Here is an 18,348-nt window from a genome sequence, read left to right on the forward strand (position 1 = left end):
CTCCTTGTTTTATGGCGAGTTTGTGCTTTTCTCGCCTTGGACGGAGACTTTTGCTCTCAAAAAGTGAGCAACCCTATTCAACGTGCACTTCTCGCCGTCTTTCTAAGTGATTTTCGCCGTGTCTCTCAGTGTAGCAATTCTCCATCTTTTCATGGAGAAGTGGAAATGAACTTTTACAATAAAAGTTTTTTTGTTTTAATTTTGGTGTAAAAAAATCAGGAATTTTAATCTGTGAAAGGGCATGCTATTTTTATTCATGTGCTTATAGCACATGAACATATATTTAATTAAAAAATATATATTTTTTTTTTTACACAGCAGCCAGCAGGGGGCCGGGAGCCGAGCCGCTCATTAGATATTCATATATTCACTGCACCCGATCATTACATATGCACGATCGGGTGCAGTGAATACCCGGCCCCCTGTTGGCTCTCCGGGGGGGGGGGTGGGGGCTGCCTGGCTCCCGGGAAGCCCACCTCCCCCCCCACATACGTTCTGGGGCAGGCAGGGAGACTTCCATCTTCCTGCCTGCCGCCGTCCTCAGGCTCCCTGCAGCGTCACCTCATACGCTGGATTGGCTGAGACTCGCCGCGAGGGGCGGCGAGTCTCAGTCACATTGAATACTATCTATAGTGCCGTGGCAGAGAATCTCCAAACATGGAGAAGCTCCGCAAAAACACGGCGAGTGCATGGCGAGCGAAAAAAAACCGCTCGCCATGCACTGAGAATATTTTCATTGAATACTGCCCTCTGTGTGCTGTGGCAGAAGGACCTCAGGATTGCTGGCTTTTTTCACTTTCTTGCTGATATTGCCCCTGGTGACTTCCCCTTGATAAAGATACAGGATTGGGATCGAAACGTCGGGACAGTTGTGGATTTAGGCAGGGGTGATAGGGGGCGGTTGCCCTGGGGCCCCCACACACGGCGCCCGCTGCCAAATCAGTCTCTTTATCCCCCCCCCCCCCCCCCGCCACAATAGCAATAGCCCGGGGGATGCAAGCAGGACAGAGTAGCCTTCATGCGTCATGACATCAGGCACCACAGTTGTCCCGATTCCCGCCAGCGCAGCACATCGGAGTCTGCACAGGACGGGAGCAGCAGCCGCCGGAGCCCCAAACACAGATCCCTGCCTGCACGGTAACCACCTCCGTGGAAGGGGGTGGGGACCTATGTGCCATATTATCTATGTGCTATATGATCTGTGGGGGGCCCCACAAATTTGTTGTCCAGGGCCCCCACGGACCTTAATCCGGCCCTGATAGATATATACATACTCGTAATGATGGAAAATCTCAGGTTTTTCTTACTTCTCAAATACAGCGCCTCCACCCAAGTTCTAGCCTGTAGTGCAGGAGCTACTATTTAGGTTCTGTTGCATTGCACCAGTAGAATCTAAGGCCCTCCAGCTATTTTGGACCTACTAGTTCCAGCTTGCACTTTGGCAGGACATGCCTTGTTTTTCAGAATCACTAATATAACTAAATACTTATTGACAGAAAGTTCACCTTCTGTGCAGCTAGTATTGGGCAGGTAATATAAGGGCATCACAATGATTTAAAAAAAATCCCTTATTGCACAATTTCTAAAACAAAATATATTAACAGTGCACTGTTGAGTGATACTTACAGTAAAGCTGCCAGGAGCTGTAAGGGTCATTTATTTTGACAACCAGGAATGCAAGAGCATGAGTTTACTATCAGTTTATCTTCAGTGATAGTGAAATGTGTGTGTGTGTGTGTGTGTGTGTGTATATATATATATATATATATATATATATATACTGTATATATACACAATAGACAGCTCTGGCACTCACTGCTTAATTGTATAACTTGCTCCGGTGCCTTCCTACAGCTGAAGCATGCCAAGAAGAGCGCAGCTGAATATACACTTCCAGCGGCGGCACTCAGAATAAAATGAATACAGGAGCCAGCAGAACGTTTCAAATGTATTACATAATTTTCGTCAGTGCAACTAACGAAAATTGTGTAATACAATTGAAACGTTGGCGTTCTGCTGGCTCCTGTATTCATTTTATTCTGAGTGCCGCTGCTGGAAGTGTATGTATATATATATATATATATATATACATATATATATATATATTCAAAAGAGCCTGGCTTCTTCTTACATGCGAGTGCTGCAACACACACACACACACACACACACATATATATATATATATATATATATATATATTGGAAGGGAATTGAAAAGTCTGCGCCCAACTGTCAGTCACTATTGCAAAATACCAGTTAGTAGAAACCTTGTGTGACACACAGAGGGTCAATAGTACCAAAAGTCCAGTGACAATAAGGACCTGCCGCTGCTTCTTTCTCTGTGAGGAAGTCTCTGGAATCCACAGAGCAAACAAATCTAAGAAAGGGCAGAAAGAAGGCGCTTCATGGTGTAGTATATTTAAAAAACACAATTTATTTTAAAAGAATGAGCCACGGTAAGGGTTAACAGGAACTCGTACCAAATGCAAGGGCTGTGTGGACTGGGTACCACATGGCATAAGTATAAAACCAAGGCATATGCTGCTCACACTGTACCAGGTACTCGGGTGCACTCGAACGCCGCAGGGCTGGGTTGCAGAGAAGCGTGGAGAAGCACAACGGGTCCTGGATACTGGTGTCAGAAGAAAGGAGCGTCGTAGGCCACGCCCTGACGCGTTTCGTCACTGCGGACTTCGTCAGAGGGCGTGGCTACTACGTACGCTCATGGAGTTTATGTAGGGCTGTCCCTGTCAATCACTTGACCGGGTCAGCGTGCGGTAATCACCGCCGAGACGTGGGGACGGACTTAGGAACACCGCGTCACTGAGTCACGTGGTGTCAGTATCTCCGTCGGACGGAGCGGCTAATCTGGTATAGTCTGTGTACCAGTACACGCTGTACGGACCAATCACCGTCACAGCATTAAACCAGCCTACATATGAAAGAGGTCTTATTGGTTTTCTGCGAATAGAGCCGTGATTAGGCGACTAAGCTGCAAAACACGGCATACAAATACCGCTTACAGCAAAAAACTCCCAACCAGCACTGTATAGATAGAGGACTAGTTCGGCAAAAAAGCTAGAAGTAATTAATACCAACACTAATATATATTGTGCCACCGGTACAAAATATCAGTGAGAGCAGCATATCACTCCGGAGTATACATACAAGGAATTGCATAAAAATTACAGAATATACAATACGCATTTTCTTTAAAATGTATATAGACAATAACAAATATATAAGGGACATATAAAAAATACCACATAAAAATTAGCATATATAAAAGAGCAAAGAACAAGCAAATTACATGAGGGAAACTGATATGTAACCCAGTATTTATACCACATATAATATATAATACGAAAGAAGGCAACTGTTGCCACAAATCCAGTGTCGGACTGGGGCACGAAGGGCCCACCAGGGAAATGCACTCACAGGGGCCCACCAAGGGGGCGTGGTCTTTTTGAAGGGGTGTGGCAATCTGACCAGAGAGGAGTGGCTATACACTATAGAATTTTGGGCCAATTTCATCCGATTTCTGCACTTTGGGCCGATAATCGGGCAAAATTGGCCCAAAATCATAGGTGTGTGACATTTGATCCATAAATCCCCCACGTTGATAATAAAGCACATAGGTCCCATAGATAATACAGCAAATACCACCCCCCCCCCCAGATATTACAACACATAGGTCCTCCACACACAGATAATAGTACAGCACGTAGGTCCCCCCACATATAATACAGCACATAGGTCCTCCACACACAGATAATAGTACAGCATGTAGGTCCCCACACATAATACAGCACATAGGTCCCCCACTCAGATAATAGTACAGCACATAGGTGAATGTAGAAATATGGTAATGGCTGTTCCCAAATCCAAACTCACAAGCAAGGGGGACCTTTGCGCGGCGTAGCCGCGCGGCGAAAATGGGGCGTGGCGTCATAGGACGGAGGCGTGGCATCACAAAATTGTGCGTGGTATTACACTTTAGACCACAACGTAATGCCCATTGGGGGAGGGAATTGCTCGTTGCCAAGGTGGGGAGGAAATTGCTAATTGCCAAGGAGGATGTCATACTACTGGATGCACCTAAAGAAATGACAGCCGGGCAGAGAGCCGGCTGTTTAGTCTAAGGAATTGCTTGTTGCCAAGGGGGATGTCTCACGCCGCTGGACTCACCTAATTGAAATAAATGACAGCCGGGCAGAGAGCGCTGTGCTGCCCGGCTGTAGTCTAAGCAGTAACATCGATATTTTCAGTTCTCGCACTGAGGTCCGGCAGCCAATCAGGAGCAGCTACCAATACCACCAATGCCGCTCCTGATTGGCTGCCGGCGGTCCAGAGGGAAAACTGAAAATATCGATGCCACTGCTTAGACTACAGCCGGGCAGCGCACAGCGCTCTCTGCCCGGCTGTCATTTATTTCAATTAGGTGGGTTCAGCGGCGTGAGACATCCTCCTTGGCAACAAGCAATTCCTTATGGTGTGTACACACGGGGGCGATATGGATTCCGATGTTCCCGATTTAGTGAACATCGGAAGCCATATCGCATGTTGATTGGTGGCTTTTTAGGGCTAATGAGCCTGATGCGCTGCCGATGTGCGCTCCCAAGTGAGCACAAATCTGCAGCGATATAGTGAGGGCAGGCAGATCTGCACTATATAGTCTAAATTGTGCCCCTGCCGCATGCCGTGCGATGCGAGTCCGGATACCAGCTGATCGTATCGGGACTCACATAGCACGGCATATCTGCCGTCTGTACACACCTTAAGACTAGGTGGTCCGGTGCACCCCTTAGATTCGCCTTTGCCCTCCCATATAATACATTACATAGGTCCCCCACTCAGATAATAGTACAGCACATAGGCCCCCAATAAAATACATTACATAGGTCCCCCCACTCAGATAATAGTACAGCACATAGGTCCCCCCATATAGTACATTACATAGGTCCCCCCACTCAGACAATAGTACAGCACATAGGCCCCAATAAAATACATTACATAGGTCCCCCCACTCAGATAATAGTACAGCACATAGCCCCCCCCCCCCATATAGTACATTACATAGGTCCCCCACTCAGATAATAGTACAGCACATAGGCCCCCAATAAAATACATTAAATAGGTCCCCCCACTCAGATAATAGTACAGCACATAGGCCCCCCCCCATATAGTACATTACATAGGTCCCCCACTCAGATAATAGTACAGCACATAGGCCCCCCATATAGTACATTACATAGGTCCCCCCACTCAGATAATAGTACAGCACATAGGCCCCCACATATAGTACATTACATAGGTCACCCCCCACTCAAATAGTACAGCACATAGGCCCCCCCATATAGTACATAGGTCCCCCCACTCAGATAATAGTACAGCACATAGGCGGCTAATATAAAATAAAATAAAACCCAAGCCAAAGAATTAAGAAAAAACCAACACACCTACAATATTGTCAAAATATCAGCAGACAGATCAGATGGTAAAAAGCAGCTAGCCAGTGACTGCCATTCACGCACGCTTACCTGAAGCTGAAGCCTAGGTCACACGGTGCTATCCGTCCAGGCAGGCAGTGCGGGCAGGAGCCTGGTATAGGGCATCCAGGACCAGATTGCAGAGGAATGACTGACTCGTCTCCAGCAGAGCGCGGGAAGGGTGTGACACAGCACCAGTTACAACTCCCCCCCCCAGACAGTAAAGCGCGGGCAGGTCCTGGAAGGATCACCTGACATGACAGTCGTCATGTGCGTCGTGTCAGGTGACGTCAGCCCGCCCCACAGCCGCGGCCGCCTGAAATGACGCCAGCCCAGCACAGCAGCGGCCGGCAGCTGTCAATCAGACAGCCAGCAGCGCCAGCGTGAGTCTCTCACGTAATTGCCGTCCCACCCGCATCCACCGCCGGGGTCTGTCATCCGCAGCGGATGACACTGACTACCCGGCGGCGACATTGTCAGGTACTAGCCACAGCAGGCCCCTCCCCCTTTAAAAGTGGGAGGAGTTTAGAGTGCATGGGGCCCACCGGGGAATCTCCCGGTTCCCCGCCAGGCCAGTCCGAGCCTGCACAAATCGATGTTTAACTAATGGTCATTTATCGAATACATTTATCACAAATGCAGAGCCAGCACACAATAAAGTAGCAGGGAAGTGACAGTCGCATTAAATTCGGAGGCACCAACACTTTGCAAGAAACAATTCATTTTTTAGAGCATATAAAAGAAGTATATATATTTTGCAATCATTAACCAGTGAAACCAGGTACCCCATATCATTCCTCCAAGAATGTATCTGGGCATATTTATCTATTGCATATAGGTCCTTCAATGCATATCACTATATAGTTAGAATATTTACAAAGAACACGGAGACTCAAATACAAAATCAAAAACCAGTTTCAGCCAATAAAAGGTGTTATCTCATAACCCTCGTTTAAACCTCTGGGTTCCAGAGTATCAAGCCTCAGTATCCATATAGTTTCTCTTTTCAAGAGGAACCTGTCATGATCCCCACCTCTTTTGCTGTGATGAACAAGCTCAATCCCCTTACACGTCAGTGATTTAGGGTCACAGTTATGGTGTTCTTTAAAGTGTCGGGGTACACTATGATTAGTGACCCCATGTTTGTATGCCGTGTTTTGCCGCTTAGTCGCCTAATCACGGCTCTATTCGCAGAAAACCAATAAGACCTCTTTCATATGTAGGCTGGTTTAATGCTGTGACGGTGATTGGTCCGTACAGCGTGTACTGGTACACAGACTATACCAGATTAGCCGCTCCGTCCGACGGAGATACTGACACCACGTGACTCAGTGACGCGGTGTTCCTAAGTCCGTCCCCACGTCTCGGCGGTGATTACCGCACGCTGACCCGGTCAAGTGATTGACAGGGACAGCCCTACATAAACTCCATGAGCGTACGTAGTAGCCACGCCCTCTGACGAAGTCCGCAGTGACGAAACGCGTCAGGGCGTGGCCTACGACGCTCCTTTCTTCTGACACCAGTATCCAGGACCCGTTGTGCTTCTCCACGCTTCTCTGCAACCCAGCCCTGCGGCGTTCGAGTGCACCCGAGTATCTGGTACAGTGTGAGCAGCATATGCCTTGGTTTTATACTTATGCCATGTGGTACCCAGTCCACACAGCCCTTGCATTTGGTACGAGTTCCTGTTAACCCTTACCGTGGCTCATTCTTTTAAAATAAATTGTGTTTTTTAAATATACTACACCATGAAGCGCCTTCTTTCTGCCCTTTCTTAGATATATATATATATATATATATATATATATATATATATATATATATATATATATAAGATAAATAGATAGATATCCCCAACATATTGTACTGTGATGACTGGTCTCATTCAGCAGGTACAGCCTTCCCATAGACCTAACCACTATCACTGTAATATAGCTGTAGTTATTCTTGACACTGTGGGGGACATTTACCAAAATGGATTCGTAGAAAAAAGGTGTATTCGTAGGGAGAAATACACCTTTTTTTTACGAATTTGTATTTTCGGGATTTACAATCCCAAAAATACAACAATTCGTAGTCCTAAAGATGGAACATTCGTATTTGTAGTTACAAATACGAATGCCCTACACCATCGATAGGATACGACAGAAATCACCATTCAAAAGAATGGTGGTTTCTGATTTACTAAGCAGCCGTACTGACAATACGGCTGCTTAGTGGTGTGAAACACCCACGCAAATACGACAGGAAAATAGAACACCATTTTCCTGTTCTATTTGCGTTTTAGCCTGCACGGATCAGTCAGATCCGTGCAGGCTACAGTGTAAAAAAAATAGAAAAATAAATAAATAAAAAAAAAACACCGGCGTGGGGTCCCCCCCACAGCCGAAACCAGCACCAGGCTAAAGGAGCCGGGGCCGGTAATTAAAAATCAGGGAACCCGACAAATAGGGGTTCCCCGATTTTTAACAACCAGCCCCAGGCTCCAGGTCCGGGGCTGGTTCCCAAAATACGGGGGACAAAATGAGTAGGGGACCCCCGTATTTTAAGAACCAGCCCCAGGCACAACCAGCCGGCAGGGTAATGTCACAGCCGGGGGACACTTATAATATAAGGTCCCGCGGCCAAAACATTCTCCCTACCGACCAGTCAGCCTGGCCAGGGGCCCTGGGGGAGTGGGGACCCCCCCAATGAAGGGGTCCCCCCCCTCCAGGACTTACCTGACCAGGCTGAAGCCTGGTGCTGTCCTCGATGCCCCTGGGCGGTGGGCATCGAGCTGATAAATGGTGTAAAAAAAAGATGAACCTATTGTTTTTTACTGTGGCACTACAAGTGCCAGCAAGCCTCCCCAGCAAGCTGGGACTTGGAGAACCACAAGTCCCAGCCTGCTGGGCATTAAAGGGCCCGCTGGCACTTGTAGTTCTACAGTTAAAAAAATAGTGCACAAAACACACTGACACACTTTTAAAATAAAACTTTATTACACACAAAGCCCACACATACTAATACTTACCTATCTTCTTCCCATAGGTCGCCCTGGTCCTGTGTCGGCGTCTTCTGGTCCTGTGTCGTCTTCTTCCTCCATGTCGACCGTCGCTGTCGCCGTCCGGATCCGACGAAATCCATTTGGGAAGCTGTGGAAGGAAACCATACTCACCTGTCCCAGCGCGACGTAGTCCAGGTAAGGGTCTTTGCAAAAAAACAAAACGAACACCCCGAAACCAGACCGGACTGACGGAGACGCACGTGTGTTTGTTTACATCGTGCGGCTCCGCCTCCCGAATGCCGCTATTGGCCGCCTTGCGGCCTAGCGGCTCCTGATTGGCCGCTAGGCCGCAAGGCGGCCAATAGCGGCATTCGGGAGGCGGAGCCGCACGATGTAAACACCGTGCGTCTCCGTCAGTCCGGTCTGGTTTCGGGGTGTTCGTTTTGTTTTTTTGCAAAGACCCTTACCTGGACTACGTCGCGCTGGGACAGGTGAGTATGGTTTCCTTCCACAGCTTCCCAAATGGATTTCGTCGGATCCGGACGGCAACAGCGACGGTCGACATGGAGGAAGAAGACGACACAGGACCAGAAGACGCCGACACAGGACCAGGGCGACCTATGGGAAGAAGATAGGTAAGTATTAGTATGTGTGGGCTTTGTGTGTAATAAAGTTTTATTTTAAAAGTGTGTCAGTGTGTTTTGTGCACTATTTTTTTAACTGTAGAACTACAAGTGCCAGCGGGCCCTTTAATGCCCAGCAGGCTGGGACTTGTGGTTCTCCAAGTCCCAGCTTGCTGGGGAGGCTTGCTGGCACTTGTAGTGCCACAGTAAAAAACAATAGGTTCATCTTTTTTTTACACCATTTATCAGCTCGATGCCCACCGCCCAGGGGCATCGAGGACAGCACCAGGCTTCAGCCTGGTCAGGTAAGTCCTGGAGGGGGGGGACCCCTTCATTGGGGGGGTCCCCACTCCCCCAGGGCCCCTGGCCAGGCTGACTGGTCGGTAGGGAGAATGTTTTGGCCGCGGGACCTTATATTATAAGTGTCCCCCGGCTGTGACATTACCCTGCCGGCTGGTTGTGCCTGGGGCTGGTTCTTAAAATACGGGGGACCCCTACTCATTTTGTCCCCCGTATTTTGGGAACCAGCCCCGGACCTGGAGCCTGGGGCTGGTTGTTAAAAATCGGGGAACCCCTATTTGTCGGGTTCCCTGATTTTTAATTACCGGCCCCGGCTCCTTTAGCCTGGTGCTGGTTTCGGCTGTGGGGGGGACCCCACGCCGTTTTTTTTTTTATTTATTTATTTTTTCTATTTTTTTTTACACCATGCAGCCTGCACGGATCTGACTGATCCGTGCAGACTGCTAGAAATAATTCGTATTAGCGGCCGTATATACGGCCGCTAATACGAATCATTACACCATCGGAGGGTTACAAAGCAGTCGTATCTGACTGCTTTGTAAATCCCCCTCCGGAACACGACTTTGCATACGACTTAAACAGTCGTATGCAGTCGTAGGGAAACAACCAATACGAAAAACTAGGTTTTTCATATTGGTAAATTTCCCCCTGTATATCTAATGCTGCTGTTATCGTCTATCATGTCTCTAATTGTGCGTACTAAAAAAAGGCCATATAATTGTTGCATTCTCTCCCCATGGCTTTATTTCAGTATTAGCTCAGTGTGTTCCTTCAGCTTTATACAAACGTGTTTCATATGCAATGGTTTATATCTGTAGCTTTACGCAACAACGTTTCTATCATTATATAATCAAATAGAACGCAGTTAACTGGTTAGTTGTCTTAGCTCTGTCAAGTATCTTCCTACAGAATCTTGCCGGCATCAAACGTTTAATTCTTGTATAATAAGAATATGATACAAATGTTTTTTTTTTTTCTTCAATAAAATATTTTTATTAAAACACCATTCAGTACAGAAAAACCCAAAAGTACATTCCTAAAATTTGAGACAGTAAATGATAAATGTATACAGAAATATTGGTTATGAGAATTAGTGAATACATTGAATCATAAAAGATGATATATAAATATAGCAAATCCAACGGGGATGCGGTCATTTGGTCTACAGCATGATGGTCAACAGTCAATAGGTCGACATGGGGAAAGGTGGACATGGGACTAGGTCGACATGGAAAAAGGTGGACATGGTTCTAGGTCGAAAGGACATTAGTTCGACAGGTTCATTAGTTCAACAGTGTCTAGGTCGACAGTAAAAAGGTCGACATGGGGTTTTTCACTGTTTTTTAAACCGACAAGTGCAGGCAGGTGGTATTTCATGCCCTACCAGGCATGGTGGGAGAATAAAAGTGCCCGAAGCATTGCAAGCGATGAGAGGGGATGCAGTGCACTTTAAACTGTGTCCATGTCGACTGTGTTGACATTCGGGTCAAAAACAGTGAAAAACACCATGTCAACCTTTTGACTGTCGAACTAGTGACCTGTCGCCCTAGAACCATGTTGACCTAATGACTGTCGACCATCATGCTGTAGACCAAATGATCCCAACCCATCCAACGTGTATCTGTTTACTTTTATCAATATATGTCTCGCATAACAGCAAAGCCTATTAATAACCACATCCATTTCTGAAAATCTAGGTAGCCAAAACCTCCATGTTCAGTAAACAATTCTTCTATATCAGAAATTCTAGCCTAAATATCCCGTGTTTTGGCATGGAAGCACGCAAAACCCAGAATTTTAGGCAGGTGGAAACGCTCCCAGTTGAAATAACCCAAGTCGTCAAACACAGCATTTCAACCCAGGTATCAACCAGGGTTGAACAAGGGTTCAACCTGGGTCACTGTGCAGTGTAAACGGGGTAACCTGGGTTGATGTGACCCGGGTCCCGTTCACTGCAGTGCAAAAGCCGGTGCTGGGAAATGCTCTCATCTCCTAGCGCCGCCCCAACCCCGACTTCCGATGACGTCTCCTGCCCGGAATTATGCTGGGTGGAGACTCTAATGTAAAAGTATTCACAAGCCGGGTCACAAAATCCCAGGTGCACTCCTGCTAGCACCCCAGCGGAAATGGGGTATGAAAGAATCCCCTCCTTATGCTACATTATCAGGAGACAATATATATTGGGGGATCCCCCTCAATAAATCTCAAAATATGAAGGAGTTGTGTAGCTTTAACCTCACCTCAAGGGATAATGTTTTAATATAGCTCTCCCATGTATTAAAAAACTACTCGTTGGTCTTTTTTCCACAGAGATTTTATCTAATCCATATTGAATACATGGTAGAATTTTTCCTTAAAAAGTTTCATTGTAAGGGGTGTAGCATCGATCCATGTCTGCAACACAGCCTTTCTTGCCACAGCACTGATAATAAATAGTAATCTCTTACATCCTCTGGCTATTCTCTGTCCCTCAGGCAGAATACCGAAAATGGCCCAATGGTCCGTAAAGTGAACGTAGTTTACCAAGTGTTCAAGAGCAAATTTTCTAATTTGAAGCCAAAATAATTTTAATAAGGGGCAGCTTCAAAAGTAGTGATAGAGGTTGGCGTCTTTTATTGCTACCAGTACACATTATGCAACATAGTACCTCCGATTCACATTATGACATACAGTGTCTCTAGTTCTTATTTTGCCATTCCGTTAAAGTGCCCTTCTATTCATTTTATACCACATTACAATGAGTAGATCCATTAACAAAACTAGAAATGGGTGCCGGACGGGATCCCGACAGTCGTTTACCCGACGTCGGGATCCCGACTGTCAAAACGCTGACAGCCGGGTGCCCGATGGCCACCTGCTATTTTCCCTTGTGGGGGTACACGACCCCCATAGAGGGAGAAGAGAATAGGTGGCTCGCGTAGCGAGCCACCGTGCCCGCAAGGGGCTTTTGCGCTCGCCCCGCCGTCTGACTCTGGGCAGTCGGGATCCCGACGTCGGGATAATGACTGTCGGGATCCCGACTGTCGGAGTCCCATACCACACCCCTAGAAATATTGTAGGCCCTAATGCAATAGTTTGTACAGGCTTTCTTTCATCACCCAATGAGGAAAAATGTGTATAACATGCATCTTTGACAAGGAAGGTGGGTCCTTCTTAGATCTGGACCCCACATAAGCTGCACTACCTGCACCTATGGTAGATACACCCTTTGTGATATCAACTATTAATAAATTAAATGTGTGTCAAAATAGATTCCATTGTGGGGTGTATAGCTGAGCTGCTGTTCGATGAAAAACAGGATGTTAAACACAGTGTGATAATAATAACCTTTTTTAAATGCATTTAACACAAATTAACAAGGTGTGTGGATAGTCTACTGTATTGTGGTTGTTCCAAATGTGTTTTGCCACAGGTGTGAGGCTTCCTCCATAACTCCATTAGTTTTTTTTGCAAGGATTATCAGGTTGTAGCAGTAAAACACTGTGTGCGCAGATAAGTATTTTTGATGGCGTTATATGATTGGCCTTTTGGCTTAATATGGAGAAAACCTTCCACCCTGATAGATGTCCTTGCCTCGGCTGTTAGCAACACAAAGTGCATACAGGGGACTGGGGGTTCATAATAAGGCTGGGGTAGGTACATTCAACTGCTATTTACAATTATATGTTGTATTATTGCTACAGCATTGTTTTTGTTATTTGAATTGGGTGTTTCTTCCACAATAATACATATTTATAAAGGTGACTTACCTGAGGTATTTTGGCAAAGCTAATGGTAATTGTACATGGTACCAGCGACACCCCCCCTCCTCCTCCTTCACTCCGTGTATCGGGTGAGCACCCCCCAGTGGTAGTACATTGTTACATTATGATATGTTTCATCCCATACAGGGCAAATAAATGTTCTCAAAAAGCATCTGGTCTGTGGCAAGAATTGGTCCTTTGAAAGCTTCAGTATGGGTAACAGGAATTTCTGATCTAGTTCCCTATAGTCCCTGTGCAGGTGACTGCCAACTGTTAATATTATGTAACAGCAGGGCCTAAAGTGGTCATGCAGAGATGGGGGAACTTATTTCTCTATGCCACCTAATTACTCCCCCTCCCCCCATTAGGCAGAGACAGGGCCAGTGGTAGGGTTTTTGGCATCCCCCTGCAAACTAGAATGCTTTTCTTTGAGATATACTGTGCAGGGCCCATGTGGAACTTTCTCAAAAGAAAAAAATGACAGTGTAAAAGTGAATAAAGAATAAAATTGCAAACCTATGTAGATTTTCCATAGCGGATGCACCCAGATTCTTGCCAACATCCATCATTACTGTATATCTTTCCATCTTCAACGTATAGAAACTTACGTAGAAAATAAAGCATTATTATTTGATGTTAATTATTTTAGGTTTCAGTATTTCTTCCCCTGATTTGCATTTTACAGTAGTTTTATAAAATTTACGTACAGAAACTGTAGCATCAAATGTCATATTAATGTTATGGTGGAACAGGTTACAACTAGCAAAGAAAGTAATGTAACCAGCTGTCTCCACTCAGTGCATTGCATTCAAATATGATAGAGTTCTTGTGAAAATTATATGGACTCATCATAATGATTGCCATTGCTGACATTGGATTCAGTATTGAATCCCGGCGGTCGGGATCCCGGCGTTCAGAATCCTGACAGCCGAAATGCCGACAAGGGGGGGACGTGGACGGGCCCGGTGCCTCGCTACGCTCGGCACACTAATTTATTCTCCCTCCAGGGGTGTCGTGGACACCCCAGGAGGGAGAATGTGTCGGCATTTCGGCGGTCGGCAATTCGACCCCTTTACTAACAGCTGAATTCCTCCGTCATCTGGATATTCATGTTCACATCTAATGTCTTTGTGCTTTCATCTCATGCCTGGGGAGATGTAATAAGTAATAGTAAAATAAATATTTAGCATTTTAAGTTCTGCATCCTATAAGTCGTTGACAGGAATCATTACATACTAGCAGTGCACAGATGTTAGTATAGGAATAAGCAGTTGTCATCTTTAACAATAAAACTACATTGTGCGCTGTTTATTGATAATTGTTTGACACTGGTAACTATAGCGTATAGAACACTGCCACTCAGTCCTTGCTAAGGCCACCAGCTACTATATTACAGGGGCTTGGGGTATACGGGGGGTACTGGTAGGACTCGGAGCATATGCTAATTAATTCCGTACAGAGCGTAGAGATGAAAATCTACAGTCTTTACCGCTGACACACAGTAGAGGAGATGAATGCCAAGTTGTGTTATTGGCAGAGTGACATTGGTATAATCTCCCCTAGTTTTACTGCAGCTGTATTGTTTCATTATAAATGAGTACTACTGTACATTGGATTTCCTCAACTGCTTACATAGAAGGAAACCACATAGATAAACTACAGGGAGTACAGGCTGTGCAGCACATACTTTTTGTACTAGATCTCATCACAAAACCGAGATGCAATGAGATGCGATATTGTATACAATAATTGTAACGTGTATGGGCACCTTTATGCAATCCCATACTGCTTAATTTATCCTTTACATTGTTCATGAATGTGAGAAACTATATTTTAGAGTTTATTTAGCTGATCAGAGATACCTTGCACCAATCAGTAATATATATCCTGTGGTTAGATACATATGCTGTATTAAGTTAAGTCTTACAAGAAATAAACGTTGTAGATTAAATAGAATATTAATTAGTTTTATCATTGGTTCCCAAACTTTCTGAATCATGGCACCCTACAGTATCAGAATTTTTTTCACAGCACCCCTAGGCCAAAAGTTTTTTACTGAGAATTTCAGAAAAAAATATTAAGTTAAATAAGTTGCGATTAAATTTTATCCCTAGGTCCAGTTATATGGTGAGGAACAGGATTCACGGTACTTATGTAATATCTGGGCTCCCATTTTTCTTATGAGACCGCTGCGCTCGCCACGCTTCGGGCATGGTGGCTCGCTGCGCTCGCCACACTATATACAATCAACTCCATGCGTAGTTGGATAGTAGGAGTATGAAAAAATGGGGTACATTTAACATGGGAGTCCAGATAATACATAAGTACCGGATTCACTTCTGTTTACCCAAAAATTTAATTATTGGAAGCCGCAAGCACTGATTTTGCCTATTTAATTGACTATAAATAATTTGAATTGGTTCTGGACCACCAACCTGAGGCACCCCTGCAAGTGCTCTGAGGCACCCCAGGGAGCCATGGCGCACAGTTTGGGAACCAACGAGTTATATACTTCCGAATTACATTACATTTTCAACATCTGGGTGATCATTGTATCCTGGTTCTATGCTAACCACTGTGTTTTTGTGTTGTTTTTTAGCTTGTAACGGGTGTTTGGGAGGGAAGCTACAACTTTTTCTGCCAGGATACTCACAGTGGAGGAGATGCAGACATGAAGGTAAGATACCAATAGGATTATTACATTCAAATCTCTTTACAGCCTATTTTATTACTAGGCCATAAAATATTGCTGTTTTCATCACAATGGTTTCCCTATTTGTACATAGAAAATAATGTGGGAATTTTTTTTGCATTTGTTAGGTTATGATGTTCATATACAATCGGTGCATAGTGTAAGCATTATATGATGATAAGCAGCTGCTTAAATCACTGCGGGTAAAGATCGCTTATCTACAGCAATTATTGTAATATCTACAGTATGTAATGCTATATAAGCATGATGAAACCATGCCAAAATGCTAGACCCCTTATTGTTCAGCAACCCACTCTTCTAAATAATTACATTTGTTCGCAAAAGAAATACACGCAGTGAACACGGAAGTGTAACAAAAACAGGAGGTGAAAATGACAGATCTGTTCATTTTCCATCCTGCCCGTTGACTGTTTCCACACAGGTTATTTCTAGACCTGTGAATAGTGTGATCGTGAATCATTCCTGTCCTTAGCGGCTAGTGTATGCTTATGGAGTCAGTTCGGTTTGTGTGCTTAAAGTGAAACTACATTGAAAAAGTAAAAGCGCTTGTTCCAAAACTGCACAATGGGCCTTATTCTGGTTGGTTCGGATGGCTCCGAATGCGTACAGATGGCCGATGGTTGGTGTTTGCACATGTGCAGAGGCGTATCTGAGCATGTGTGAACACCGCGCACGTCCGAATACGGCGTAAATTCTGTACAATCCTTACAGGGGGTGGAGAGGGGCGTGAAGGGCTGTTTGGGCTCATTACCATATGCTTACGCCCTGCGTTTCATGGGCGTTCCCATGAAAACGCTGGGCGTACGTATGGTAATACGGCCGTGACGCACGTGTGGGGGTCAGACATATGATGCCCGCCCATATCCCTGCTTTTGCACGGAGACATGCCCGAGTGATCTGGAGCACTCGGTGCTGCCTGACCACTCGGTCCAGCATTCTATGGTCGGCGACCATCGAATGATGGGGGAGGTTCCCACAGATGGAGGAGGAGTTCACATAGAAAATCCACTCACGGTCCGTTCGGTCGGCGTCTTACCGTATTGGGACAGTGTGAGCGATCAATATGGAAGGCAGGGCTAACACTCAGTTCCAGTCTGCAAAAACGCATCCGTCCGAACCATCCAGAATAAGGCCCAATGTGCTACATGAGTTACGCAGAAGTGATACATGAGTATTTTAAAGTGACTACAATCATTGTCACACCTGACTTGGAACTATAAAGATTCGCTCTCTACAAGTAGGAGGTGGTGTTACTTTTCTAATGAGAAAAAAATTGCAGCTGTCCACTTACATGAAACTGCCATATCTGCAATTGCGAAAATAACAGCCTTCACCTATTCAATGCTGCCGACAGTATTGAGGGCAGTTTCTGACAAAGAATCTGTTTTGTCGGAAATGGCTACTGATAGTTCAATTCACGGCCGTGTTTTACTGATTTACGGACTTTCTGGCACTCAACAGTTGGTGCTTTGAATACCGACTTCAGAAGGAATGAAAAACGGCCCGTAATGCAGGACTGAATACCCCCCCTAAAGCTTTATTTGCTTCTAACATGACTGTGAGTAAAGGGTCTAATTCAGCGTTGAATGCTCATTAGCAAAAAATGTCTGCCTTCTGTTTTTATTGTGATTTTCTGAGATAAACAAACATACAAAACTCCCGACATAGACATAACGTATAATAGACCAGACAACAAATTCCACATATATCAAAATGAAGGCACAGGGTATTTATGCAGCAGATGGTACATAGGATGTCATTAATGATAAAGTGGTATTTAGAAATAGCAATAGATCAAGGGTAATATGTGTGGAGATATCAGGTAGGATCAGTTCAATACAGGATGTAGAGATTCCTGTTACCCAAAGGTGCCATCTGGGCTCCAGGAATAGCGAGTATGTGATACACATGCAATTAAAATAAGCTACCACACCGGAATATAACCGAATACCATTGTTGCAAATAAAGTATTCTGATACGACAATATATTACTCAGTAGCAACAAGAGAAACTGGTCACTGCATTAAGTAGTAAAAATGTAACATCACATAATCCATTGTCTGGTCAAACCAAGGAAATAAGAAAAAATAAATTAGCCCCCCCCCCCCCCCCCAAAAGACCCAAAGCAAACCTCCCCCATAACCCCCCACCCTGTACAACCCACCCCCAATTAGGCATACCTGGATCCCTTAACTATATCCCCTCCCCCAACTAACTAAGCTACCTGTCTAAGACCCATCCCCCCCCCCCCCCCCCCGCCCACACCCACATAGAAGGAGAGTAGCCGGATAGTAGCAGGGGCAAATATATCAGGATATAGAAGTATTTGAGCTAGGTTAAAACCAGCCTGCCGCCATCAAGCATATATACATATCAGCCAGTTCTTTCTAACATACACTAGTGGAAAAGAAAGAAGAACTTCCTCAATAATAGAGCATGGTGGAATGTTTAACATTTATCCATTCCAGAACCCAAAGTACCATTGTAAATAGGCA

General features: G+C 45.2%; 1 protein-coding gene across 4 annotated transcripts in view; it reads left to right on the forward strand.

Moving 5' to 3' along the window:
* Window positions 1-18,348, forward strand: part of ELOVL5 (ELOVL fatty acid elongase 5) — an 80,528-nt gene that overhangs the window by 39,754 nt on the left and 22,426 nt on the right. For all 4 annotated transcript variants that reach the window (XM_083177330.1, XM_083177331.1, XM_083177333.1 and 1 more), the window contains exon 4: window positions 15,740-15,817. In XM_083177330.1, the coding sequence (XP_083033456.1) occupies window positions 15,740-15,817 (78 nt within the window). The remainder of the gene's footprint in view (window positions 1-15,739; window positions 15,818-18,348) is intronic.

Source organism: Crinia signifera, chromosome 3 (genome assembly GCF_055691185.1).
Source record: "Crinia signifera chromosome 3, ASM5569118v1, whole genome shotgun sequence".
Lineage (NCBI taxonomy): Eukaryota > Metazoa > Chordata > Amphibia > Anura > Myobatrachidae > Crinia > Crinia signifera.